We start from the raw sequence: 27930 nt of genomic DNA on the forward strand, positions 1-27930 counted from the left end.
ATGTACTACGATGTTTTGAATGAAACAAATAAAGTAATTTATAAATAACCATTAAACATAGCAACTGTTTTTGTACAATTTTAAAGTGATTGCGACAAGAATAACAGTACTAGTTATTAATCTGTAACATAATTAAAAAGCAGTGGGTTAGTTTCATCTAGGTAGCGAGGCATCGACCTACCCCCTTTTTATCAAAATAAATATAATCGTTAAATAATTGCAAAGCTCAGACTAAGGGGGTTAAGGGTTTGACGACTTTATACATCAAAAGTAAAAATACAATCATTTACTTTCTCCTCGATAATTTGTGCGATGATTACTTTTGTTGAGGTGTTCCGTGGTCGAAAAGAGCAGACCTAAAGGGGTTGCAGTTCATTGATGTCTTCATTCACTGTCGAAGAAGATATATTTATTTCGCCTTAACGGCCAACCGGAAAAACTTTGCGAAACCGAAATTTCGCAAACTTAAGTACCCTTTTCTTGAAGGTTTGCTTATTGTGATAAAGTATAAGATAAAAGTCTAACTTGTGATTAATAATTGGTTATTTTGCTTGTTTAATGCGTTTTCTTCACTATGAACTTTATTTGCAAAGTTGGGGTTCCCATGGGATTTTTGTAATATCCCATGGGATTTTTCATTATCCCATGGGAATTACGGTTTCTCCCATGGGATTTTTCTCCAGCTTTTTTTATGGGAGAAAAAATCCCATGGGATTTTCAAAAACATAAAACACGTTCGTTGTGCTTAGTTATCGATTTTAAGCATTGTTTAAGCATTTGTGCTTATTTCGTTCAATTTACTTTGATAGAAAAAAAATCCCATTTTTTATGGGAAAAAAAATCCCATGGGGATTTTTTTCTGATTTTTAGAGATTTATTCATGTAACCTTCAGAAACACTACCTTTTAACAAATGATGAGCATTTCTCGCGATTTCACAACGCGTTAAAAATCGTGTTTTAAAAAAATAAAAAATCCCATGGGATTTTTTGTCCCATTGGATTTTTTGTCCCATGGGATTTTTTTCCCATGGGATTTTTTTCCAATTGGATTTTTTTTAAGGTATAGTTTCTAAAAGCTATATAATAATAATAATAATAATAATAATAATAATAATAATAATAATAATAATAATAATAATCGTGCTCAATATGATGAATTTGTACTTTAAGCGACTAAACATTTTTATTCGAGCCGATCGTCGAGTCCGAATGGTGAGTTTAAGAGCAATTTACCAGTACAATAAATCTCACATGTGTAGAGAACGCTATCGTACCTATAAAATAATCTTGATAATAAGTCATATGATTTCTCGACAGAAAATGAAAACAGTATCCATATTGATGTCAGCAATGTCCCCTGCTATGATAAATATTGACAAAATGAAAACCTTGACAATAATTCCGTGTCGAATACGCATTAGATTATAGCAATCAAATTCATATAAGCATTGATAAGATAATATGCGAAAATGGGTCTTATGTCAAATACGGCCAGCGTAGCTCCATTCCATAATGTCCGGTATTAAGTCACGTCAAGTTTCGTGGTCGAATTATAGCATAATAATCATTTTCACATTACGCGAATCATATGAGTTTCCCTACATATATTGTGTTAAAATTTATGTTACACTAATGTGCGATGATGAAAAGGGGATTTCGGTAATTCTACATTCGCCCGCCTAGTACCGAAATCCCCATATTTACGCCTTAAAGGGTCAATAGGTCATCGGTATGAATGGTTTTTGACTTCACATAAATGTTAAGGTGCAAAAAAATGATATTAATTTTAATTATTAAGCACTATTGACAGCATTAAGTTGCCTCTCAGTGGGGATTTCGGTAATTCTACACTAGAACTTAAACGCGCGCCGGTACCGAAATCCTGCTGTACAAACCATCAAGTGTCAACAAAATTATTATAGTGTTTTTTTTTTTCATTAGCAACCAGTGACATGTATTATCTCCCATTCGGTTACTTCTTTTGGAAAATAATTAGCGGGGATTTCGGTACTGCTACATTTGTACGCCCAGAGCCGAAATCACCCATGTTTACGCCAATCCCCCATATTACGCCTTAAAGGGTCTATATGTCATTATGTTTGGGTTTTGGCTTTGCATTAATGTTGATTTGTACACAATCATATTAGTGTTAATCATTTAAACACTCTTATCAGAATATTTTTTCCATTATTAATAGTTTATTAATGTGAAAAATGTGTAAACGAATGTAAAAAAGTTAAAATGTACATTTAAAACATTGGTTACACAAAAGTATATGTAAATATAACATGACATAGTAATAATAAGTCTTCAGAAAGTATTTTCCAAACAAATCTGATGAAACAAATGATATCGTACTACCTTATTTACAATATGCTATACACTTGTGCAATTTAGTTATCAATGTTTAATCAAAGCATAAATCAGCATATGTTGCCTCTTAGCGGGGATTTCGGTAATTCTTAACAAGCACATAAACCCGCGCCGGTACCGAAATCCCCGCTGTACAAACCTTCAAGTGTAAAAAAATACTGATTTAGGTTTAAATAAAGGGAACAATAGTATTTTTGGCCACCAAAAAGCACTTCCGCGTCAACAAAACGATTGAAATTATGTCAGAAACCCAGCTTTTCATTGTATATATTGCAATACAACCATCGGCCGCCGAGAGCGGAATACTGCGCTTGGCCGCTAAACAATGTGGATTGCATCAAATTAAATGTCAATTTTCGATTTTATTACAAAAATAACACTGCCTTTTTATAATATGTCAAGCACGTACACTTAACAAAAAAATCGATATATCTTTATGTAATGAAGAAAAGTAAAGCGCTTATATATAACAATGTTTTATAATGTCTCTCTGGTTGAGAAAAAAAACTAAACAAAACCACGTAGAACATATAATATGTTTTCATAATTAAAAAAAAATATTTAATGATGCACGTGATGTTTTATAATTGATATAAGTTCACGTGTCATTGAACGAGTTAAGGGAGAGATGCGAATTAAATTACACATAATTAAAAACTGATACTATACTGTCAGCTTGATTTATAAATTGTGTTCCATCGCGCCAATATATTCATTGTTCCATGAAATTGTGTATAAAAGCAAAACGATTGAAATTATGTCAGAAATCCTGCTTTTCACATGAAATGATCTTTAACACTTTATTTATTCCAATCAGGTAATAACAAATACAATAATAGGGGAAGTCTATACTGTGTATTAGAAACTTGTTGTGTTGATCCCTATCTTATCCGCTCAATACACATCCACCTGGCTAATGTACAGAAAAAAATAGATTTACTTCCAAAATAACTGATTTCATTAATTGCTAACTTGTTGTCTACATTTTAAATTAACAACGATAATGGATCAACATCACCGTTGCACAATTATTAAGTTCACAGTAATCTGTACTTTAAATAGATAGCCTAATTAAAGACAGTGCTAATAAAGAACAAAGCGTGAATGTGGATATTAAGAAATTAGATCCTTTTTTGCATGACACTGGCAGTATATCATTTTATCTTATATAAATAAGCCACATTTAAGACATGGATAAAATTAAAATAAGACACATTTGCATCTTTCATTTCTTGAAAAAAAAATAAGCACGCAGTCACATATAAATAAGATACATTGAAGACACAGAAAAAATAAATAAGACACATTTGCATCTTTCACTAAATTTTCTTAAAAAAACATGTGAAACTGAAGAAAAACATTTATTACTGACACATTATTCTAAAAGTCGACTGACAACTTAAGTTCAAAGAGGGATTTACAATTAAATAAGATCCATTTTCGCATGATGCTGGTTGTAGAGCAAGCAATACATTTCTTACTGACACATTATTCTAAAAGTCGACAGGCAACATAAATTCAAAGAGGGAACCACAATTAAATAAGATCAATTTTCGCATGATACTGGTTGTATAGCAAGTAGTCACATATTAATTACAGCTTGCATTAGTTGCAATAATTTTGTTAAGTGCGCGTGCTTCTGAACGTTGCGTTAAGCGAGAGTGTTATCATTTTGTTAGTTTTATATTTTGGTATTATGTATGATTATTGCTTGTTTTGAATTTGAAATAAACGCTTTCTGGCAAATAAGCATCGTCTTAATTTTAATACAAATAATGAACATTTGACTTACAAAATGTCCAATAACATACCGGCAATAACATTATATATATGTTAATTTCTTTGCATGTTTATACCGAAATTATAGCCGACATCGGCAGTTAGGGAAATTTTGTGACACACTTTAACACATCAAACATGCATGATAGTTCTTTTTTCATATGATATTCCCCTGGTTGCTTACCGGTGTATTGGTGCAGTTGATAACCCCGCCGGGACTACAGTAGGGTGCTAATACACACGTGTATCGTGTTCAATACAATCGTCTTAATTTTAATACAAATAATGAACATTTGACATACAAAATGTCCAATAACATATCGGCAATAACATTATATATATGTTAATTTCTCTGCATGTTTATACCGAAATTATAGCCGACATCGGCAGTTAGGGAAATTTTGTGACACACTTTAACAAATCAACATGCATGATAGTTCTTTTTTCATATGATATTCCCCTGGTTGCTTACCGGTGTATTGGTGCAGTTGATAACCCCGCCGGGACTACAGTAGGGTGCTAATACACACGTGTATCGTGTTCAATACCCGATCCATGCTACAACGTGTAAGAACGGGAATTTCGGTAATTCTACCTTTTTAAGCTTGCGCACCTCTAATGGGCACATATCCAATATAATTTAATTAATTAATTTCCTAATCAGCATCATTTCACTAAACTACATGCAAATTTGTAGGTAGGCTTTCCATGCTTAAAAAAAAATAAACCGATTTTTTCAAAACCACCCTCACGCTCGGCTTTTGTCTAGTTTATTTTCACCCCTGGGGTATATAAAAGTTCCATAATTCATTCAAATTTCCAAATATGGGCATGCAGTTGGTGTGTACAGATGCAGTAAAGGTGTTTAAAGTTTAAACAAGATGAAATAAGTATTCTTTTACAGATATTTATTTTTTACAAATTTTAATCTATGGAATAGCGCCATGAAATGTAAGTGATTTCAGCCAAGTAAAAATTGGGTCGGTTAAAAACAAAGTGTCATAAAATTCAAAATAGTATCATTTAAGTTATATTTGAAACTAAGTTTTTATAGAAACACTATATACAGCAAAAATACCAAAAAATAGACAGATTTACCGTTTACTTTTTGAAATAAAAATAAAAATGCAACATGCATCATTCGTATTTTCAGCAGTAAATTAATCAATTTAGCCATAACGTTGTTTTAATTTTAAAATTGAAGGATGTGCATACAATTTTCAATATATTTAACAATAAACATAGCTTATGTGCTATATTAAATCAAATAACGTTGGAAAAGAAATAAAACGCGTCGCAAAAAGTATGCGATGTCGGCAGGAATCGAACCTGCGCGGGAAAATCCCATAAGATCTCTAATTCATCGCCTTACCCAATCGGCCACGACAACTTCAAATCTGTGTAACCTTAAATTAGATATATATAAGTAAACAGGTAAAAAGGCTCGCTCGATCTTTGAAGAAATCGCGAAATCGTATTTTTCAGATGATAATTGGATCAAAGTCAATATTTATAGTGAAAATAATGTAATCTAAATGAATAAGTTAAACATATATCAAAATTCGAAGTTTGAAAAAAATAAAATGCATCTCTCGGATATAAGCGATCATTGAAGATCGGCAATGGCTTATGTATGAAGTGAAAGGACAGTTGAAAGTTTCCATTTTGCACGTTAATGATTCTGATAATATGGTGACAAAGGCAGCAGTCCTATGTAGTATTGTGTTTGACCGGAGAGTAGCGTGATCTGTGTCGGTGTTGGGCGCTCTGAGGGCGCAATCCGGCTACATAGGTACATAGGAACCTCTTGTGGCTATAGTCCATGGATCGGGTTCGGCAGACAGGGAACATGTAAATTTTTATATGTATGTTTTATATCTTAATTACCTAAACGTATATTTATCATGGTTACTTATTTACTGAGGTTTGAGTTAGTCGCAATGATTGTAGATACGTTGTACTATATGTAGTAAGTATTTGGAGGACGAGTGGCACGGGCACGCGCTTTATTATCACTTATGCAAGGAACGCGTTTTGTTTATATACGTATTTTTGATATTCCGATAGGCTTAAGGGAGGTAACTTATTCAAGTAAAACGCGATATTTTTTGCGATGCCTTTTTATAACTCTTGTTTAATTAATTACATACGAATATACAGCTAAATTTAAGATGATTTTTACCAGAACAAAAATTCGGAGAAAGATATATTGAGATTTTGATATTCCATAGAATGCGAGTCTCCATATATATTTTCTATTGCAGGGGAGGTAATTTAAAAATTTTAAAGTCTCCGAATTGGTCTTTGTTGTATCTATTTACGTTTATTTTCAAGCTAATGGCGATTAAAAAATAATTATTATTAGTATGTGCTCGCATGGATATTGGTACGGATATATCGTGTTCATATAAATCTTACTACATCCACATCATTTAACATTCAGGTCGGGCTACACAAATCTCGTGAAGAGGCCAGTAGGACCTGTAAACAAACTCTCATACACACACTCTTCACTCATCGTGGCGCTCTCGCATGTCTGAGGCGATATATAAAACCGATGTCATACATAATACTGTATTCGCTGGTATTTTCGGTTGATATGTTTGATTGCTTAGGACGCAATGAATATAGTGTATTTATATTTAATCGAAGTGAGCTCATTGTTGTTTCTGGCGGTATTTAATTTCTGGTAATAGTTTCGCGATTAAAGACGTCGGTTCTCGGTTAGGTGTGGAATGTTCTTATTTGTTAATGTGCCAAGTGCTTAAAGGCGGTTTATCGCACTTTATTAGTCGGCGTTTCAAGAGAATGGGTAATAAATGCAAATCAGTAGGTGCTTAGAAGACTTACTTACGGCAAGAACCACAACTCACTCTGCTAGGAACGATTACCACTGCCTGTCTGCAGCAGACGACAAATGATTCTGCTCTAGCAGTGAATGTATATACCAGCTTGTAAACGCCATTGGCCAGTCTAGTGTTTATCATTAAAATATGCACATATTGGCTGCTTTCATGGAAAACGAGGCTTAATGCACGTCAGATAAGATTAGCCTGTGCACAATGATAAGCATATGCAATGCGAACAAGCTAATCAAGGACGACAACAGCGAACAACTTCAGTGCCTTCAGCGCTTTGATTTATAATATACATTGTGTCCTATGTTATATGGCGTATAGCTACTAATATATGTGTGTATAAAATATGTTAACCGTCTTTATTTTTTAAATAAATGAAATCATACTGAAACTCTACGAATTGAGGATTTACATGTTTTTATGAGCTGTCAAAGATTATTACAAACAACAATTATTATCCTTTTTAATGCAGACACTTTAAAAGACTGTGGGTGCGGACCCAGGATCCTGCGATAAATCAAACGGAAAGGTACTTTAGGTACTTAAGCTACGTTGAAGAAACTCGGACATTGTTGACGCCCTGTCTTCAATAAATACTGTTTTTGAGTGAGGTAAAACTTACAAATGTATTTGTTAGCCAATTGACGTGTATCGTGGTATTTTGAAATTATTTTTAAAATAACTGGGCTTAGCAAGAAAAGTACTGCAACAATTTCGCTAGATTTGAACACATTTTAACACTCCGCATTATGATATTTTGATTCAATTTTTCATATTTATACCAAGTGAGTTTTCATTTGACCGCCTTGCGAATACAGATCCATTAGCATGTGCTTGTGTATTATAATAACAATTAATGAGTTAATTTACTACTTACAGTATCGTTATTTTCATCAACATCATCGTTATCATCGTTATCATCATCATCATCATCATCATCATCATCATCAACATAATCATCATCTCATTATTATCATCATCATCATCATCATCATCATCATCATCATCATCATCATCATCATCATCATCATCATCATCATCATCATCATCATCATCATCATCATCATCATCATCATCGTCATCATCATCGTCATCATCATCGTCATCATCATCATCATCATCATCATCGTCGTCGTCGTCGTCGTCGTCGTCCTCGTCCTCGTCCTGCTTCTCCGCCTCCACCGCATCATCAGCAGCAGCATCGTCATCAGCAACAGCAGCAGCATTATCGTCACTATCACCAACAACATCGTTATGGTCGTCATCGTCGTGATCATCATCATCAGTGTCATCATCATCATCATCCTCGTCATTGTTATCGTCGTTGTTCTCCTCCTCGTCGTCGTCATCGTCATCATCGTCGTCATCGTCATTCTCATCATGAACAATTTCAACAACCGTAAAACCTATCGCTTTGCTCATTTTTGCAGTGAATTCGGATGTTATATCAAATCTTTTTGATTAATAGAGTTTGCTGCTTAATGTATTAATAACTAAATAATAATGTTGATAATATTGAAAATAAATGGTTTCAATTTTATTTATCCGTTTAAGATGCAGTATTTGACCAAGTTAATTTGTCGCTAAAAGTATTCATTACACATTCAATCCAAAAAGCGTTACGAGTTGCTATTGAAACTATAATCGCATTCCGATAAAAATGGTGTCTGTATTAGGGCCTGTTTAATTTCTACGCTTCATTGCAATTCATAAAAATATTTTTAAGGGTACCGGTATATCTAGACACACTCTGTTATCCAAACAATCCTTGTGATCATAAACAAATAAACAATGAAATATAAATAAAATTAGATGATAAAAAATGGTATCTTCCTTTTTGCTGTTGCTAGTTATCAACAGAGTAGCAAAACTTTTAAATATAAATTATATTCAATTCATAGCACGCTTAAAGATTTGAAGTTTATCTAAATCTATAAGCACAAACATATTTATGTTTGTTAATACAAAGCTGTAGCAGTTTTCTGATTGCGCTTGAAAAGATGTGATTGTTGTTGTTGCATTAATAGTATCATTAGTTTGTATTTCCAGATTAGGTATTCCACCATACATTTTGTTTTTAATCAGATGTCTTATAATTGGCATTGCAATATTTCAATAACGAGTAATCAACACAATTGACTTTATGTATTTTTAATTGTTTATCCATATTATCATTAACACTTGAGGGAAAAATAAGCTGTGTCATTTTTTATTTTACTTATGGTTCAGACAACTCTGCTTTTACTATATGCCGTAATAATTATAAGTTTCCGTGCACTTAAAGATATTGTTTTTCGTGTTGGAAAATTTAAATACGAAAAATATTTAGAGACAAGTGTATTATGTTTGTTTGTCAATTATTTAATTGAAGTAGAAATAATACATCAGTGTACATAATTTTATTGTGTTGTTCCCTTCGTTCTTTACTTTAAAAATACAACTTAACAGCTTTGCAATCAACTGAAATAATATATAAAAAGTAAAAACAATAAACGTTTGGCTTTCTTAATACGATATCATTTCAAACGCTGTTGGAAGGAGCCATTGCTTATTAGAGGTTTACAAGGTAATTTACCCAAGTACGCAAATGTAATGGTCGATTGCCCTTAGGCATGATTCTGTTTTATTACTTTAATCCGGTTGTAAAAATGCATGACCGAAGGGTCATCAGATAAGCAAAAACAGGGCCAAAATCTGATAAAATAGCGCTGTTTAACTGACTGTACGAAAATCCGTATGTCCGAAAATTTAGAATCATGAAAGCATAAATATTTTGGCTTAAAAAGGAAATGTAAGAAAATTTAGAATGTAAGAGAAAATACGGTGGTTTTATGGTGTTTAAATCGATTAGAAATAGCAAAACCTAAAGACATTATCTCAAGTGTGATTTTCAAAAGATTTTATATGAATGTACACAAACGGTAAAACTAGTCTATTAAAATGCAATACCTTCATTGGTTCTCATGTTTTTAATATTTATTAAACATAGGTATTTGTGAACACTTGTTGTTATATAATATTGAAATGTACACGCATACTGAACATAAAATCATTAGCATAACGGCTAAGTTGGTTTTTACTAAGATTGCAATAGTGTTTATTTTATTATTATGAATCTTATGAGGATAATTTTGAAAGTATGACACAGAGTATCTGAAGAAAATATATATATAATCACATATGTTGTTGTTGTTGTGGTTATTGTTTCAATATTTTTATGAGTATCATACATTCAATGACGAATAGCTATTAATTTGTCATACAAACACCATAATTATTATTGGATTGCGGAGATTAAACAAATCGATTTCCTAGTAACTGATACATTTTTTGAGCGACAATTTGAAACTAAATCTAGTATTATTTAAATTTGATTATTTTAATTGCAGACTTTTTTTATTAACCCCAATTAATGTGTACGCAACGTTTCTTTTATTTAAATCGCTGAGTACGAAGCATCAAGCTATTTTTTAATTTATTGACAGTGATCTTTAATGTATGTCATAATATAAATTGAAATCAATCTTAATTAAAGCTTGAGTGGTTGGTTTGTAATAAGTTTTGTAAATGTTGCTGTAGGATATGTATGCACAATAAATACTAACGCTCTGGCATATTGTGATGGTGATATGATTATATATTGCACAATGAATATGTGATGATGTTCTTGTGATAATATTGAGCCTATAATTAGTTTTTGAATTAAGCTAGCTAATTTCAAATAAGATACAAACACATCCCAATCCTAAAATTATCAGTAAGTTATAGTATTGTTTGCCTCTAGGCGCATAATTAATTGAAGGCCTAGTTTATCTGTTAATCCTCGCCCCATGTGGTGTCCCAGTGGGTACACTGATATTAATACACGATGTATTGGTCCACAATTAAATCTCTTATAAAAACATGTCTCTCAGGTGACTGAAAAATGGCTGTGTAGATACAACAAATACTACTACAACGGAGACTAAGATAACACATGTTACAATTAATTTGTCTTCCTTGTGTTCTTCTTATACGACAAACACTTCTAAAACAAAAAAGCAAAAAGCCGCTAGTGCTACTGCTTCGGCTACTCTTGCTGCTACTGCTGCCGCTGCCGCTGCCACTGCCACTGCCGCTGCCACTGCCACTGCCACTGCCACTGCCGCTGCCGCTGCCGCTGCCACTGCCACTGCCGCTGCCACTGCCGCTGCTGCTGCTGCTGCTGCTACTGATAGTGCTACTGCTACTGCCACTGCTACTGCCACTGCTACTGCCACTGCTACTGCCACTGCCACTGCCGCTGCCACTGCCGCTGCTGCTGCTGCTACTGATAGTGCTACTGCTACTGCTACTGCTACTGATACTGCTGCTGCTGCTGTTGCTACTGCTACTGTTACTGCTACTGATACGGCTACTGATACGGCTACTGCTACTGCTACTTCTACTGCTACTTCTACTGCTACTTCTACTGCTAGTGCTACTGCTACTGCTACTGATTCTGCTACTGCTACTGCTGCTGCTGCTGCTGCTACTGCTGCTGCTGCTGCTGCTACTGCTACTAATGATAATAATTCTCCTTCTACTTCTCTTTCTACTATTGCTAGCGATGCTTCATAATTTATTTTTAAATGTATCATTTTGTTAAAACAGGAAAGAACTGTTATATATATTTTCTTAAAGGTGTAAAGAATCTAAACTTTTCTGCGATTAAAGTTTTATTTAACTGGATTAGTATAGGCCACATAACATACGCTATTGTACTGATTTGTACTAAACAACATTTTGTCATAATCAACAGTTTTAACATGCCGCAGTTTCCTTGGAAGTTAACCTTTGATTGAAGTTATGTATAAAACATTAACAAGGTATTTGTTGACAGTTTGTCCTGTCACAATTATATATTAGTTGAGCCAAACGTGTGATAAAGATCCCTTTTGGGCAGGCGATAAATACTATTTATATTGTTCAACAGTGGGAGACTGAGAACACATATGTTACAATTAATTTGTCTACTTTGCCTGCTTCTTCTTTATATATTTTTCTTGCTAATCGTTTAAGTTTAGTTTTAGTTAAGTAGGTATATCAATTTACATTTTTTGATAGATATTTATTTGGATAGTAATAGTATGTTTTATTTGACTTGACATCATTGAACCGGTTTATTCATTGATAAGATCGGGATCTCCACAGGTGTTTAATCTCGATTGTTAAGGGGAGAAGGGTCCGAATGATAATGTTGTCGTCGGCTTACGAATCACATTTCACAAGTTTTAGACAAATATGCATACGTTATAAACCTAATTTAAGTATTACATAGATAATAACTTATCTTTATTTTGATGAACTACGTTTAAGGTATAAAACTATAATTATCTATGTGTTGTGTGCCGCATACATACCATCTTGCTTTTTTAAATTTGATCACAACGGTCCGAAGTCATAAACATTCATTATGCATGGTTGCTAAAGCACAGTGTATACTAACTAACCTATGTTTATTGCTGTTTGCTAGGGTTATTATTAATCTTTGTTATTTTTTTTATTTGGGAGGGGGGGGGGGGGCTTTTATAGAAGATTTCAACTAGTCCTTCAATTAACGAAAAAAAATATTGGTATAGGAAATATAAAAGAGTAATAGACAGCTTCATTCATGCTGTTCTATTATGGTGTTTTAACGCATATAATTATGTATGGTTGATGAAGCACATTGTATGCTACCGATGTTTATTGTTGTTTGATGATGATGTTAAGTTGGGGTTGCTGTTGTTGTTAAAGATGATGATGAGGAGGAGGAGGAAGAAGAAGAAGAAGATGATGATGATGGTGGTGGTGGTAGTAGTGACGACGACGACGATGATGATGATTTGGATTATGATAATGAGATTTGAATTAAATTAATGCGCAAAGAATTTTCTTTTTAGCGGCCAAGTGCAGATATCTGCGCTCGGCCGCTGTAAGGGTTATGTAATATTTGCAATCTACATAGGAGTCAATAGCAGATACCAAGCACCATATGCTTATGAGAAACAAAAGCAAAATATTGGCAATCGCTGAAATCTCGAATATGACTTAATCATTTTATTAAATGAAAACCGGTAACTATTTTAAACGGTTATTATATTGCAACAACTTAGCGTTGTTTATCCAAAAGACCATTGTTATAATTACAGGGACGTCAATAGGCCAAACTATTCAGGAAATATGATTTGAGTCGTCAAGGATTGATTTTGAGATCAATGTACGTCCGATGAGATTTAAAGGGAGTTGGAGGCGTAGGGACAGATTCGTTCGAGTACGCGATCATTTGAGAACAAATAATGTTGAAGCTTTATCGGAATTCTGGAAATTTGCGATCGGTACCGATTTTTCCTGGTTCTTTTTTATTGATTCTGATAAGTTAGCGGCCGGCACGGACATGAATATTAACTGACGAAAACCTCTTCGCTACTTTCCGAAAATCTTTGACATGTTGCAAATATCCGTAATATTCCGCATTGTACTCACCAGAAATTGCAACTAGAAAGACTACAATAAATCAATTAGCTACGGCTCGGGCGGGGATTTACCTTTTATCCCTGTAAGGGACCTAATGCCCCAGACTACCGGCTATTTTTTCCGGACTTCGAACTTGATACACTTGATATCCCTGAATTAAATATTTATATCCGCAATTTTGATCTCTAGAGTGCTGACTGTTAGTATTGTATTTGACTGGAATGACTGTCGATTATGTGTTTTTAAGATTAAAACAAGCTTACGAAGAACATTGTGTTTGCTTTTTTGTACGCTTTCTTTTTAAAAATGTATTGTCCGCCACGGACGCAACAATTGACCAAATGTACCAGATTGTGGTCTCTTTAAAGTGCTATGTTTTTACTGCCGTGATATCTTTAACAAACTACACATTATTGATCGTGGACGTTTTATACTCTTATTGAATTTGTTTCCCCAAAATATGCTCTTCTATTAGTAGATGTTTAGGTGACGATGTTCTAATTATAGATCTTACACGGCCAAGAAACACTAGATAGGTCTTTGCAAAGAGAGCTGTTGGATATCGTGAATGCGTTCAATGTGGCCTGTTTATTTCAGAAAGCTATGTGCAATGTTTTATGGGGATTTCTATCAAATTGCCAATTGCAAAATTTGATTTAATTCATTCGGACCTACAAGCGGGAAACTTCTTCATTAAAATTCAATGGGCTTTTAAGAAGTTCGTTGAAAGGCCAAATTTGACGTTAAACAGCAACGCCGAAAAAAATGCTACTCAGTCTTATTTATCACTTTTTTTGTAAGATTTACCAGTAGACGTTCTTCAGTGAAATTAAGCAAACACACAGTGCCGACAAATATGGAATGGTATTTAGGGTAAAATAACATCCTTCTTTGTGACTGTGTCATGATTCTTGATGGTACTTTCAATTAGTATGTAGACACCTTTTCATGCTTGATGACACTTACATCTTGCCTGATGTCCAATGTCTATTTACATTCTGCTTAATGGTATCATGCATGTGTACAGATGCAACATTCTTGTTCGTTAATTGCATGCTGCATATGTGTATGTTGGTTTGTGCAGAGAGACTTGTGCAATAGGCGCAGTGCATAATGGAATCAAATATTAATGCGTTTAATAAATTAACGCGATGGTAAGATGTGAGTTTCCCCCAAGCACAAAGCAACATACTATCATGCATGATACAATGATGTCAATTGACAGTCATTCCGAAATGCTACGGAGGACTACGGAAATTTACGGCGTATAACGGAAATTTTATGTTATAGGAGAAGTTGCGCACCTTTGTAAGATATTTGCTACTGAACCGAAATTAACCGCGTGTTTGTAGACTTAACTTTTTTTTGGTTAATGACTAACCATAATTTTTGTACAGTAATTTACCTTCAATAACCAAAGAAAGTCTATGGATATATTTCAATATATGCTACTAATGCATGTATGCAGAGCTCCAGATAAGACGCTTAAAGTCGTAAAAAATTGAATTAAATTTAGTAAAAAAGTAGACTTAAATTCTGTGCGTACGGTTACACATTGGAAAAATAAAATAAGAATTCAAAATGTGTGATCATGCGTAAAACTCAATATCAATGCATATAATGTAAACATTTTATCAATGAGTTCCCACTCGTCTAGGCCCTCATTACAATTATGAAATCAACAGCACTTTAACGTTATTATGAATAACAGACCATCTTTACAACAGTCGAAAAGCCGAACTTTTTCCATTATCTGGTCCTTTTATCGCAAAAAGTCTGCTGTAACCCGGCAATTGTCATGAGCTCTTCTTAGACTAAAAACCTAAATGCGGATGTGCCAAAAATTATATTTACCTGAAAAAAAAGAATTAATAATAGACTTTAAGGCTGGATTATTATAGAGTGTAAACCAAGATTTTGCTGAAAAAGTTATCTGAAACTTTGCATGTATGTTGAGAGGAAATCGATTACATAATTTCAAATTTACTAGAGTACTTTTATATTGCACCACATAAAATGCTATAAAACTATAATATTGAAGTGCACATATAAACTTTATTATAGATGGGTAGGTATTTCGTGTCAATCTCTTTCACATATGAAAGAGCTGTTGGTCATGCTGCTTTAAGTATTTAGATTATAATTTAGATTAAGCAAAATAAAACACTAGGTATTTGCCAAGAGTCAAATATATACGAGCAGTAAGAGCGCAATCGTGCACAGCAAGACTTACTCATGTAGAATTGAAACTCTTATTGCTTTCTTTCGAAATAATTTCATGTGTCCGATCTAATATGCAATATGCCCGGTGTTTTTTTGCGGATTAATGTTCCGTTTTAGATCCATAATTAACGAATGCCTCAATATTTTCAAAAATTAACACCGGAATAATGTTCACCGACATTTTTTCATACAGATTGGATATAAATATTATAGAGCTTAACAAAAAAATACATTAAGCCCTGTTCTCCCGGCACACGTGCTGGACACACAGGTGGTTAGCGTGTGGCTATGATAATAATTAGTGAAAAAATCTTTTTGAATGATAAATAATCATATTAAAACGAAAAATCAAATTTTCTATAAAAAAAAATCACTATCGTTTTATATATAACAAGGTATCCAACTCGAAATCATCCGAAAACGGGGTGCATCGTTTTGAACAGACATTACTAAATTAATTTTGCAGCGATTTTCATGACCCGGTCTTATTCAACGCAGAAATGAATTTCCTTTTAGGAAATGTATATATATTGTTATATTTCTACACATGCTGGGTCAAATTTTAAGAAATAAAGCTATACATAATTCGCTTGACCCAGTTGTGATCGATCAGACCGTATTTATGAATGAAATCTCCAGTTGTAAAGATACAACTCCGCATTGGAGCAATGAAATCACTCTTGTGTTTAAAATTTCAGTTGGTTGAAATGTTTGTAAACAAAGGTTTGAAAATACGCTGGACAGTTAGTTTTGATGCATAATGCTACGGCAAGCACGGTAAGAATGTTTTTTTTTCATACGTTTTATTGAATTATGGTATCGAGGTTCGTGAACTTTGCAGGGAAAATGCCCTTTTCCCCGTGAAGATTTCAGTCATGAATACTGTCTGATCGATCACAGCTGGGTCACGCGAGTTGTGTATCGTGTTATTTCTTAAAAGTTGACCCAGTATTTGTAAAAATATTGCAAGACATATACATTTCCAGAAAGGAAATTTATTTCTGCGTTGAATAAGACCAAGATCGTGAAAATCGCTGCAAAATTGATGAAGTAATGGCTGTTTAAAACGATGCATCCCGTTTTCGGATGATTTAGAGTTGGATACCTTGTTGAATATATATTTAACTTATTTTTTTTAAGAAAAGTTGATTTTTCGTTATAATATGATTACTTATCATTCCAAAATATGTTTTCACTAATTAGTATTATAGCCACACGATAACCACCTGTAGCTGGACACTTTTAAAAAACACTATACAAATTCAAGTACTTATGCACTTAATTGATTGTAAACAATGACGGTTGAAATCCGTGCGTGGGAATTTTTCTGGTAACCAAGAGCGACGTCAACGTTCATGACAAACCTGTTTATATGACATTTATTTATTGTTTTTTTCCAACGTGATTGAAAATTATGTTTTATGATATGTAGACATACAAATATACGCTTGCTGGTGTGAAATGTAAAGGTGTTATCGAACATTATGTCAATACCACGGGCCTGGCAAAAGCATTTAACAAAAAAGTATTTCTTCACAAAAGCACATGAAATCTTGTTTCAACAGGAATTTGAGAGCATTTCTGTTTAATAGTTTAATTATTATAATATTTTGGGAAAGGTAAAGTTTGATTAAGAAACCAACAATTTCGGAAATAAAAAGTCTACCATTCACTTGTTGTAATATATTTCGGATAAGTTAAAAATTCGGACATTTAAAGATACGGACATTTATGTGTTGGTTTGTTGTTGATAGTTGGTAAAACTATGTTTTATCATTTTTCAGGCAACTAGAATGGATGATGGCAATTATCTGGGCCTTTCTGTCAAGAAATATGCGTGAAAAACATTCATTTATTTGAGCCTAGAAACATCGACCACTTACAGAAAATGTTTTAACAACAGAAGCTGTCAAAGCTGATGTATATCATATCCAAATGACCAAATATAACTAACAATATGAAGTGAGAGGCTTTGAAAATAAAGCATCTTTAGTCTTGATCAACTGTTATGTTTTGCAAAGATTGAAATATGTGCTCAAGAATGAATATCTTGAATATAATGAAAATGTGCTTATTTTGTAAACAATGTGAACTGAACATGTGCTTATGATGTATGTATAAACTGATATTCTGTTATGTAGAATAAAAGTATGATTATTACATTGATGTATGTATATCTAGATCTATGCATATCTATAAATATTTTTTGTTATAAACTTATATTCTGTTATGTACAATATTTTAAAAGGATGATTATAGTAATAAATATATTTAAGCTTCATATTGTAGTTATTTGTGTTCTTACACCCCTAGACTTTCACGAGGCGGTCCCAAATGCTTGGCTAAAACTTTGGCTACAGTTTCTAAAATTTGGCTACAAAAAAATCCAATTGGCTAAAATGTTGGCTAAAGAAATTTTTTAGCCAGGGGAAGCCCTGGTTGCGTCGCTTCATTAAAATGTCATGACAAGCTCTGGCACTGGGTTTAATGATGCGGTCATCTGACAGCAAGAAGTTCATTTTCTCTCTTGGGTTTAATGTGTTGAAATGTTGGTTTACCAGAAGAGCACTTTCTGTTAAATGGGATCTTATATTTTCATATAGCGGACACATCATTAGGGCATGTTCTTCACTTTCGACACACGTCTTACAGATAAAACAATATCGTTCATTTTCTGGTACACCTTCATATCGTCCTGTTTCTATACGAAGAGGTGCAACACCACAGCGGAATTTGGCAAAGGCACTACGATGTGCTCGACTTTTCGTAGAACACTTGACGTATGGCTCTGCAGTGAATTCTGTTTTAAACTGCCTATATATATAGTTCCGAAGTTTATTACCCCCATTTGCGCGTATTTGACCATGTTCTCTATTAACGGTGACTTCCCATTTAAGCTTAAATTCGTTCAACATGGCTTGTTGATAGCTATTAATTATCGACGTTTGTTGAGCTTTGCTGTATATGTGTCCATAGCTGAGAGCGGCATTTTGCAGTTTTGTATTGACTGATAAGATTATCGTTTTGCTCCAGTTGTTTCGTCGTGCGCCCTGTCTAGTTAAGTAGTCAAAACACTGTTTATTAAGTCTGTTATCGTCCATCCTGTTTAAGCGAAACCATTGTCCTAACACTGATTTCCATTGTCGAATGTGCGGTGGGGTCCATCCCATGTCTCCTGTGTGTGACTGCTGCGTTTGGTGTTTATCTCCCTACACCTAGGAAGAAGCGACAGTCTTTGTGATGGACGGCATTTATACATGTGAATTCCTGTATTCCCCAGATTGCAGCTCCGTAGCTTATTGTTGGCCACACCATTGTGTCGTATAGCTTAGTAAAGACTTCATAAACTATTCCACCTAGTGCTTTGTACTTCGAGATCAGTAATCTTAGCGCTCTAGATGCAGACTGTGCTACATGTTTTGCGGTTATAGAATAATCCAATGTATCTGTTAAAACGATATCGACTGACTCGTTCTATAATTGCTTGGTTACACTTGAACACAAACTCCGTCGGTGATGTTTTAGCTGTTCTAAAATGTAAGATTTTCGTTTTATTGTTATTTATTGTCATGTTGTTAATCGTGCACCATTGAGATAATATATCGATCAGTAGCTGTAGGTGTTCTTCGTTTTTTGCTAACAATATAAGGTCATCCGCGTAAAATCACAGGTGGAAGTAACGTACCTTGGATAGTATTCTTTTAGGAGCCCAATATATTCAAATAAATATATAAAATCATGTTTAATGAGAAAAAAATTGACAAAGAGCCATGAAAAAAATCCCCACCCTCTGATACTGGAATCATAACAAGGTCATTAACTAGACTTTATTATAGACCTGTCTTCGCGGGTCGCAAAAATGTCAAAAATAGCTTTAATCCAAAACATCCCTTGATCCGCCTATGGGTAATTTGACAACATTTCCAAAAAAGTTAACTTCAAAAATATCTGTCCAGCCGTTAACTCACAGTCAGTCGAAAACCGAGCAATATTTCGAGTCCGTTTGTCAACCCGAATAAATCTTCTACAGACTTTCAAACAATATTTTTGACTTTTCTCCCCTTATTCGATAGCTTGCGTCCTATTCATTTAAAACAACGAGGCGTGTCACATAATGCATGCATATGCAACCACTTACCCCTAAAAACTAATTCCAAAACAATCAGAATGATAAGTATTTTTCATTTATTTACTTTTATTAAAACATAGTTGTTGTTGTTGATTGGATATTGATGTGCCTGGCTCTGTCAGTGTAATTCACCGGCAAGCCGGGTTCAAGAGCGATGGCTACTTTCGTTCTAGTAAATCAAATTTAGAGTTAAAACAGTTGTTGCAAAGAAAATAAATAACATTTTGGAATTAGTTTTTAGGGGTTATGATTCCAATATCAGAGGGTGGGGATTTTTGTCATGGCTCTTTGTCAATTCTTTTCTCATTAAATATGATTTAATATATTTATTTGAATATATTGGGCTCCTAAAAAAATTACTATCCAAAGTACGTTACTTCCACCTGTGCGTTAAATAGGTGATTCACCAATTTTTCATCCAATTCAATGCCTTCATCGCTTTTATTTAAGAGTTCACTCAAATCATGTATGTACAGATTAAATAGGGTCGTTGATAACAAACATCCTTGCTTTAATCCGATGTTCACGTCGAACCAGTCCGTTAGATAATTATTCAGTTTTACCGCGCACCTAACGGAGTCATATAATGACTTAATTGCGTCCAGACATTTACCTTCTATGCCTAAACTCGATAGTTTATTAAAAAGCAGTCCATGGTGTATTCGGTCATAGGCTTTAGAAAAGTCCACGCAAGCGACGTATGTCGATAGTCGTTTACGTTTTCTGCATTCTAGTATGCCGCTTAGCGTTGATAAATGATCAGTTGTACTACGCGCTTGGATCTAAAGCCGTTTTGATTGTCACATATTTTAGCCCAGGTTGTCAATTTTTTTGTTCAGCACAGCGCAGTAGGCTTTATAGACGGCCGAAGTAACCGTTATACCTCTGTAGTTAATTGGGTCTCGTGCATCGGTTGAAAGATCTTTTAATACAGGTGTAATTATACCGTGTTTCCATGATTTTGGGATTTTTCCTGTTTCAAAACATACGCAGAATAATCTGTGCAAGTAATATAAACAAGTATTGTTATTTAACACTTCACTTGGTATCTGGTCATAGCCTGGTGATTTGTTTTTGTTAAGACTATTTATTGCGTTTAAAACATCTAGTATACTAATACCGCTATTCAGTGGGGTAGGTCCGATGCCGCATGGTTTTTGTTTCAATGGGTAATGTTCATCGGTTGTAAATAGCTTTTGGAAGCAGGATTTCTACTTGTTTAACACTGTTGGTAAGTCGCACGTGTACGTTTCATCGACTGTTTTAACTTCCATATGTATTTTATTGTTGCGTTCAGATCCTAGACCTACTTTCCCGATTGTTTTCCAAAACTCTGAGTTGTTTGATTCACACGATTCAAGTAACTTACGTTGTTGTTCCTTTAAGTGGCACCTCTTGCAAGTTTGTACAGACCTATCAAATATCGATCTTTCATGAATATAAATGCGCTTAAGGCTGATCCGTAGCGATCTGTTTTTACAGCAAGTTAAGATCCTTTCTGCGATGCGCACGTTTGACCATTTTACACCGAGGTCTTCATTCCACCATGCTTTTTTCCTCGATTTACCGGGTGTTTTGCATAACGGTACAATTTTGGGATTAAGTTGCATGTCCATCTGACTCCGGAGTATTTGAAGGAAATCATCATATCGTGTGCTTTCCATTGGGCGTATATTACTGTTGTCTGGGGCTGTCACCGTTTCTAAAACTGTAGTAAGACTTATATTTCATTTCAGGAGTGCATGACCAGGAAAAATATGTTTATTTAGGCTGTTAATGTTTAATGATTCTGATACTAAAGGATATGGGGGCAAAACTTGAAAGTCCGTAAATTTGTGTAACTGTTCGTATGGCACTAAACAGTAGTCGACTACTGCACATCCACGCGTTGAAACGCTAGTGAAGTCATTTTTCGTTGTGTTTCTTCCGTTAAGTATACACAAGATAGCACTTAGTAGAAAGTCTATGAAAGGTTTACAATATTGATTTTTCACATAGTCAATTACGTCACGCTGTACTAGTGAGTCAATTCCGGAAATGAAATCATCTGTATCTCCGATACGTGCGTTGAAATCACCAACCACTGTCAGTATTGTCTCATTTTGGTAGACGTAAATTTGACCTAGAAGTGCGCCAAAAAATCGTTTACATTTATCTGTCTCGACGAGTTTGATGGCGGTAAATAGCAGACACATACTTTCAAACTTTCCGTGGTATATCTGCTTTCTAGGGATATCAATATTATTCCTTCGTTGGATTTATCTAACAGCTTAATATGGAAGCTTTCAAATAGTTCATTTTTCACAAAAATACCGACTCCACCGCTTCCTTTTGGGGCGTTCATATGTGTCTCGGTTCAGTTGTTTCCATACCAACTGTACCTTTCCAATGTTTTTTTCGGATTTCTATAAATGACTTTCGGCGATCCCAACGATATATAGATTCAAATTATCAATGCATGATTTTCTGAGCATAAAATTTTCAGATGAATGTTTTTTTATTAAACCCATTTGGATTTCAAAACCCGCATGTCACCTAATAGCGCCGGTGGGCTGTTTCTCTGTAGGGGCGCCGTTCATTCTTGGAGTAGTGTCCCTTGTTTATTCTTCCGTTTCCGGTGTAGCCACGGTCGTCACCCCATACGGGACCCATGGCTCGCACCTGTTTGTTCCGAAGTGTTTGTTTGTCTGTGTTCGTGGGCGTTTGATCCGCGGGTAACGTGTCTATATGTGTCTCGTCGTACTTCCGCCCAACTGTCGTTCCGGTTGTCAGCGTCATGTCGCGGAACCAGTTTGTTTCTGCGCAGTGTTACCTTGTCTTTACCAATAAGATTCGCAATCGTAGCAAGATAAGAAATCGCTTCTCTTTCTGACCTTGTTCTCGATTTTTCGATAAACACTTTCAAAACTGGCACGCATTTGGTTTGTAAGTTTATTTAAGGCTGTAACAATGCATACATTTTCCGCAATTCTAGATGGTGTACTTTCGTTTTCTTGTGTATCTGAGTCCGAGAGTCGACGTTTCTTATTGTTTCGTTTCCCTTTGGTTTGGGCTACTGGGGTTGAGTTAGGTGTCGTCGATTGCGCTTGCCTTTTGGGTTTTGTTACACGTGTAGTTACTGTCTTTTTATTGTTCTTTCTGGTGTTTGGGACCTTACCAGAGATAAGCGATTGTGACTGTGACTGCGTTAAGTCGATATCATCATCAGTAGTTTGGACTGTACTTACTGGATCCGGTGTACGGTCTTTGCTGTCCGTGTTATTATCGACCTTCATGCTTTGATGTGATTGATTTAGATTGAAACCAATGTCCTCAGCATCATCTGCTTTCTGTGTTAGACAGGCTGACAGATCTTTATCGTTATCCAGCATTGAGAGAAAATTATCTCTACATTGAGAGTTATTTCCGGTAGCCATCTTGGGTACTTGCGTTTCACTCAACCGTGTCAAAGATAATTACCTGGTGAACTCGTCTATATTGGCGTGAATACTTCCTCCAGGCAAACTATCCAGGTATAAAACTTTGATACTACCAACACAATGCACAATCCCGATTCGAGGTGCAAAACAGGATCAATAGGGATTAAGAATTATTCCCCGATGTTAAACTTGTGAACACTCGCTCACGAAAGCTAGGTCGATGAGATATTTGTCGCGAAAATATATTTCATGCTCTCAAAAGTACACAAAAGTACTATATGAAATATATTTTTCCTAGAGCATAATATCCAAGCACACTTTCCACTTTTTATATCACGCAACCACAAAAAGATTAATCCAAAAATATGAAACAGAACGTATAATCCTCGTATTTCCGGAGCAGATTCAAAACACGTCCGATCACTTCCTATCACACTATCAGAATGATCCGAATATATGCGCTAGAACTCGAGCATAATATAGATGATTCGGAAATACCGTAACAAAGGTTCAATCAACTGTATGCTGCCATGCCTATGAACTCGGGTCACAAATATTTACAAAATTAAAGTAAACTTAAGTTTAAATGGGTCAAGGTCAAGAAAAAGAATTTGGGATTCTTCTTTACTTTGCAGATACAAAGTTTATATATTGTTCAAGGGTAGTTTACGATTCTCCGCCTAATCAACTCCGCTCTGTTTGCTGACGAAGGCGCCGTCACGCGCCACGAGTAAACCTCGTATGTCTACCTCCTGTCTCGCACGCTCTACCAGATCTCGCACTGCATTTCATAACGATTTAACATTTTTGACAACTGGACTACTTTCTGTTTGCAGACGATGGCTCCGTAACGCGACACGAGAACACTTCGTACATCATCTTCTTGTCTCCCATCATGTACCAGATCTCGCCTTGCATTTCATAACGATTTAACATTTGTGACAAATCGACTCCTTTCTGTTTGCAGACGACGGCGCCGTCACGCGCCACGAGTACACCGCGTACGTCTGCTTCCTGTCTCCCACGCTGTACCAGATCTCTCACTACATGTACGACGAGTACGACATAGCACCAGCCGACCACCATCTCAAGCAGGCGGACTACGGCGCTTTCTACCACAAACTGGACGCAGACCGTAAGTATGGTGTAATATTTATGTCTGCAGTATAATTGTATCCAATGCGTACGACAAAAGCAGACTGTAACGGTTTGTAATATTTGTGTAAAGAATTAAAATGGACACATATCGTACGTATGGTGAAGCATTAGGTCAAAGGTTAAACCAGACTCATAGGGTATTTCTATTATTGTAATTAATACATGATAACAGTGTGCCTTAGGCTGAACGCAGATAGTAAGAATAGCTTCATCAATGCTAACTGCAAATCATGTATGCCGGTATACATTTTTAAAAAGAACATTATGTACCTTAACACTTAAGGTCGCATGATCCAAATTGAAGAAAGGTTTATACAAAGTACTTGCCTTAATTAATGCTTTGTGTCTTGCAGACGACGGAACAGTGCAAAGGTTCGAGTGGATATCTTGGTGGTCCCAGGTAGTGGAGATAATTCTGTTTGTTTCGCCCTACATTTTAGGCGAACTAAAGACGTATGTAATAAGCCAATTAGATAAACACCAATTGTACAAACCTGGATAACTTGTATCAAGCGAATAACTTTTGATTATCTTCAATTTAATGATATCTTTTTGGTTAGCGATTCCAAAAAAATGATATACGAACATGTGCACGTTTTGGATAAGGTTTAGCCAAGTAATTTGAATTTGGTTATGTTTATCCGAAAAAAAATATCCAAAGATTATCTTTTGGATTTGCTAAAGTTATCCATATTTATACCATTGGCTGCAGGACAAAATGCCAGTCTAGAGTAAATAATTCCGATAAGGGGACCAGACATTTCATACTTCTAATATTTTACAAGAAGTATTTTGTGTCTTATGTGTATGCGGGCATGTACGAGATGGATCACTTTAGTAAATTATAAGTATATCACACACCTACTTACCTTTAGTTCTTGGTAAATTTGTGCATAAAACATTAAAATACAATGCCGTTGTGCATAAATTATGCCACCACCTGTTATAAGAAGCGGAGATATATTGCTTTACACAGGCCCTTTGGTCGGTCGGTCGCATGGTCAGTCGATCGGTCAGTCGTTAGACCATTTCACGACATATAGGCAACGATTTTAAATACGACCATGCAATAAGTATATTTTTACATTGGATGAAAGGAAGATGCATACCGATGTCAACAGGTGTAAGGTCATGGACACATGTTACACGACAACCGTTCCCACATGATACTTAGTGATCTAACGTAGGATGAAATAAATGTTAACGCTGCCTAGACATGGCGGAAGAAAGACCAATATCGAGTTACAGATTAACAGGTCAAAGTTCAAGATCACAGAGGAATACAATGTATATTTAAATCACAATGTGTCTCTTTAAAATCACACTTGCCTCAGCGTACAGGGTGTATGTATCTTTAACAAAAATTTCTCGTCTGTGTTCCAATACAATTGAAACGGAAGTCCATTTAGTGTTATTTTCTTGCAAAACAACGTCCTACCGTTTTTGTTTCTAGCTTTTATGGTTTGTACGGGTTTCGAAGATCCATCAAAAGATAGATTTGTTCCATAAACTAACCGATTGTTTTACTAGTCACTTAATAGACCGTCAACACGACATGATAAACAATCAAAGGCAAAAAAACACAACTAAAGACTGCTACACGCTAAACCATTTCTTGTATAATAACGATATGAAGCATTTGAGGTTTCCGTCTTCAGAAATTTGCCTCTCTGGAAACCGCAAATGCGCATACGCACGGCCAGGCGGACAGTATCCATGGCAACCACCACTGTCACTGAGTCACCATGGTTACCGACACAGCAATATGCACGCCGGAAGTACATGGCTCGTTTTTCTGTATTATGAGAATGGCATTTAAATAAATGAATGTTGCTCTATTTTATTCTTTGAGTTGTATTTGTTTAACAAAACAGTTTACTCGCAAATGCATGGACACAAATAATGATGATTTTCGCGCAGGAAAGTTTATGTAAAGAACAATTAACATGGAACTATATAACTAGATCATCAGATAACTGACGGATGATTCCCAAAAATGCGTTTTGTAAATGAATGAGTTAATCGAACGAATGGGAACAAAACAAAAAGTCAATTAAAGATAAATGGACCAGATCATCTTTATAATTTGCACATGAACCTTTGTCTAACCAGGAAAACATGGATTGCCATAACCCACCCACCCGACGGAATTGTCCCCTCCCTAAAGATATTGTGGGGTATAAATACCAATTTTATTTCAGGATTAATATATTTTTAGAGAAGATAAATAAGCATATTTAAAATTTTAGTAATTGCCGTTTGGGTTGACATTTTAACTGTATTGTATTTGCTAGAAAACTGCTTATTAAAGTTCATATAGATTTTAAATTGTATTGCATGTCATAGACGAATAAATAGGAAAACGTGACCATTTAATTGACCCCCCTTCCCTCAATATAAATAAATAGCAACACACATAAATGTATGCCTACCTAGCGGCACATTACCAGCAACCTTTCAGGCAATGGCAAATTTGTTGTGTTTTTTAGCTTGGACTTGATGGGGGGGCTGCCTTGTACACATTTAACTTCAATTTGCTAATACGTTTCAGAGATATTGCACGGAAATAAAAATGTCCAAACGTTAATAAAGTTAATAATAATAAAAAACAACATTTAAGTGGAACGACTTTGACAATGGGCATATTTTCACGCTAAAATGATACTGCATTTAATGTTTCAGCAAAGTGGGACCTTTTCACGTTCTGTTGGTATCGTTATATTTTGTGACATTATGGGGATCCAAGGGTCAGTGGTTTGAGCCCAGAAGTGGATTACTTTATTTTCTTTCTCTAATTTTATTTTTGTTTTATACTTGAACTCTTTGGCTCCGACGTTTATATTTATATCAATTTAAAGCATTTAAAGACAAACTTCAAAACATGCCAAAATCTTTTAAAAGATCCCATTAAGCCATTAAATCTCACGCGGAAACGAAACATTCATTAAAATATGGCATTTTATTCACACACGAGCAATAACTCTAACACGAATCATCGGAGCTTAACGACCTAACAATATGCACCCTATAGCGATGCTACAGGTAACGTTTTAGAAAACGCGGATCATTAGTGTGTGAAGTTGGGCACGGGTCCACATTTAGAATGAAAGGGGCGGAAGGACGGACGGCCTGAAAGACATCGATTAGGACGGAAAGAATTATTTCAGGGGGGGGGTCGGGTGGTAGAGATTCTTTTCACAATTTATAAAATTATATTCTACACTAATGTGAATTCGTACGGACAAAGCGTCGACTTCTTTAGCATAAATCACGGCGTTTCTGGTTTAGTCTGACCTATAATAATAAGTAAAATTGGAAACTAGAACATCGGAAAAATCCACTGCCAATTCGTATTTGAACGAGTCAATGTTAGATAAGATGCGAAACCGGTTCATGTCCTAAAAGCAGACCGACATGTACATCCCGTAGAATCAACGCTTTTTTCACGCACGGGCTGGACAGAATGTAAAAACACCGTTAAAAACTTTATTTTTGCAAATATCTCAAGTTATT

At 35.1% G+C, this 27930-nt stretch overlaps 3 protein-coding genes across 4 annotated transcripts in view; 1 reads left to right on the forward strand and 2 right to left on the reverse strand.

The window, feature by feature from the left end:
• The window catches only part of LOC127833252 (uncharacterized), a 124724-nt gene that overhangs the window by 67340 nt on the left and 29454 nt on the right, over positions 1 to 27930 (reverse strand). The window lies entirely within an intron of this gene.
• Positions 1 to 27930, reverse strand: part of LOC127833257 (uncharacterized) — a 114502-nt gene that overhangs the window by 29586 nt on the left and 56986 nt on the right. The gene's annotated exons all lie outside the window — the stretch shown is intronic.
• LOC127833263 (uncharacterized) lies at positions 18626 to 26255 on the forward strand. Of its 2 annotated transcripts, none has more exons than XM_052358428.1 (4): positions 18626 to 19248; positions 24227 to 24394; positions 24771 to 24817; positions 26076 to 26255. In XM_052358428.1, exons 1-4 carry the CDS (start codon positions 19152 to 19154, stop codon positions 26154 to 26156), a joined length of 393 nt encoding a protein of 130 aa, XP_052214388.1. In that variant the 5' UTR covers positions 18626 to 19151; the 3' UTR covers positions 26157 to 26255. The 2 variants fall into 2 exon arrangements, 1 of the variants encoding a protein (XP_052214388.1); XR_008027282.1 differs by lacking the exon at positions 18626 to 19248 and adding an exon at positions 22332 to 22765.

Source organism: Dreissena polymorpha, chromosome 6 (assembly GCF_020536995.1).
Source record: "Dreissena polymorpha isolate Duluth1 chromosome 6, UMN_Dpol_1.0, whole genome shotgun sequence".
Lineage (NCBI taxonomy): Eukaryota > Metazoa > Mollusca > Bivalvia > Myida > Dreissenidae > Dreissena > Dreissena polymorpha.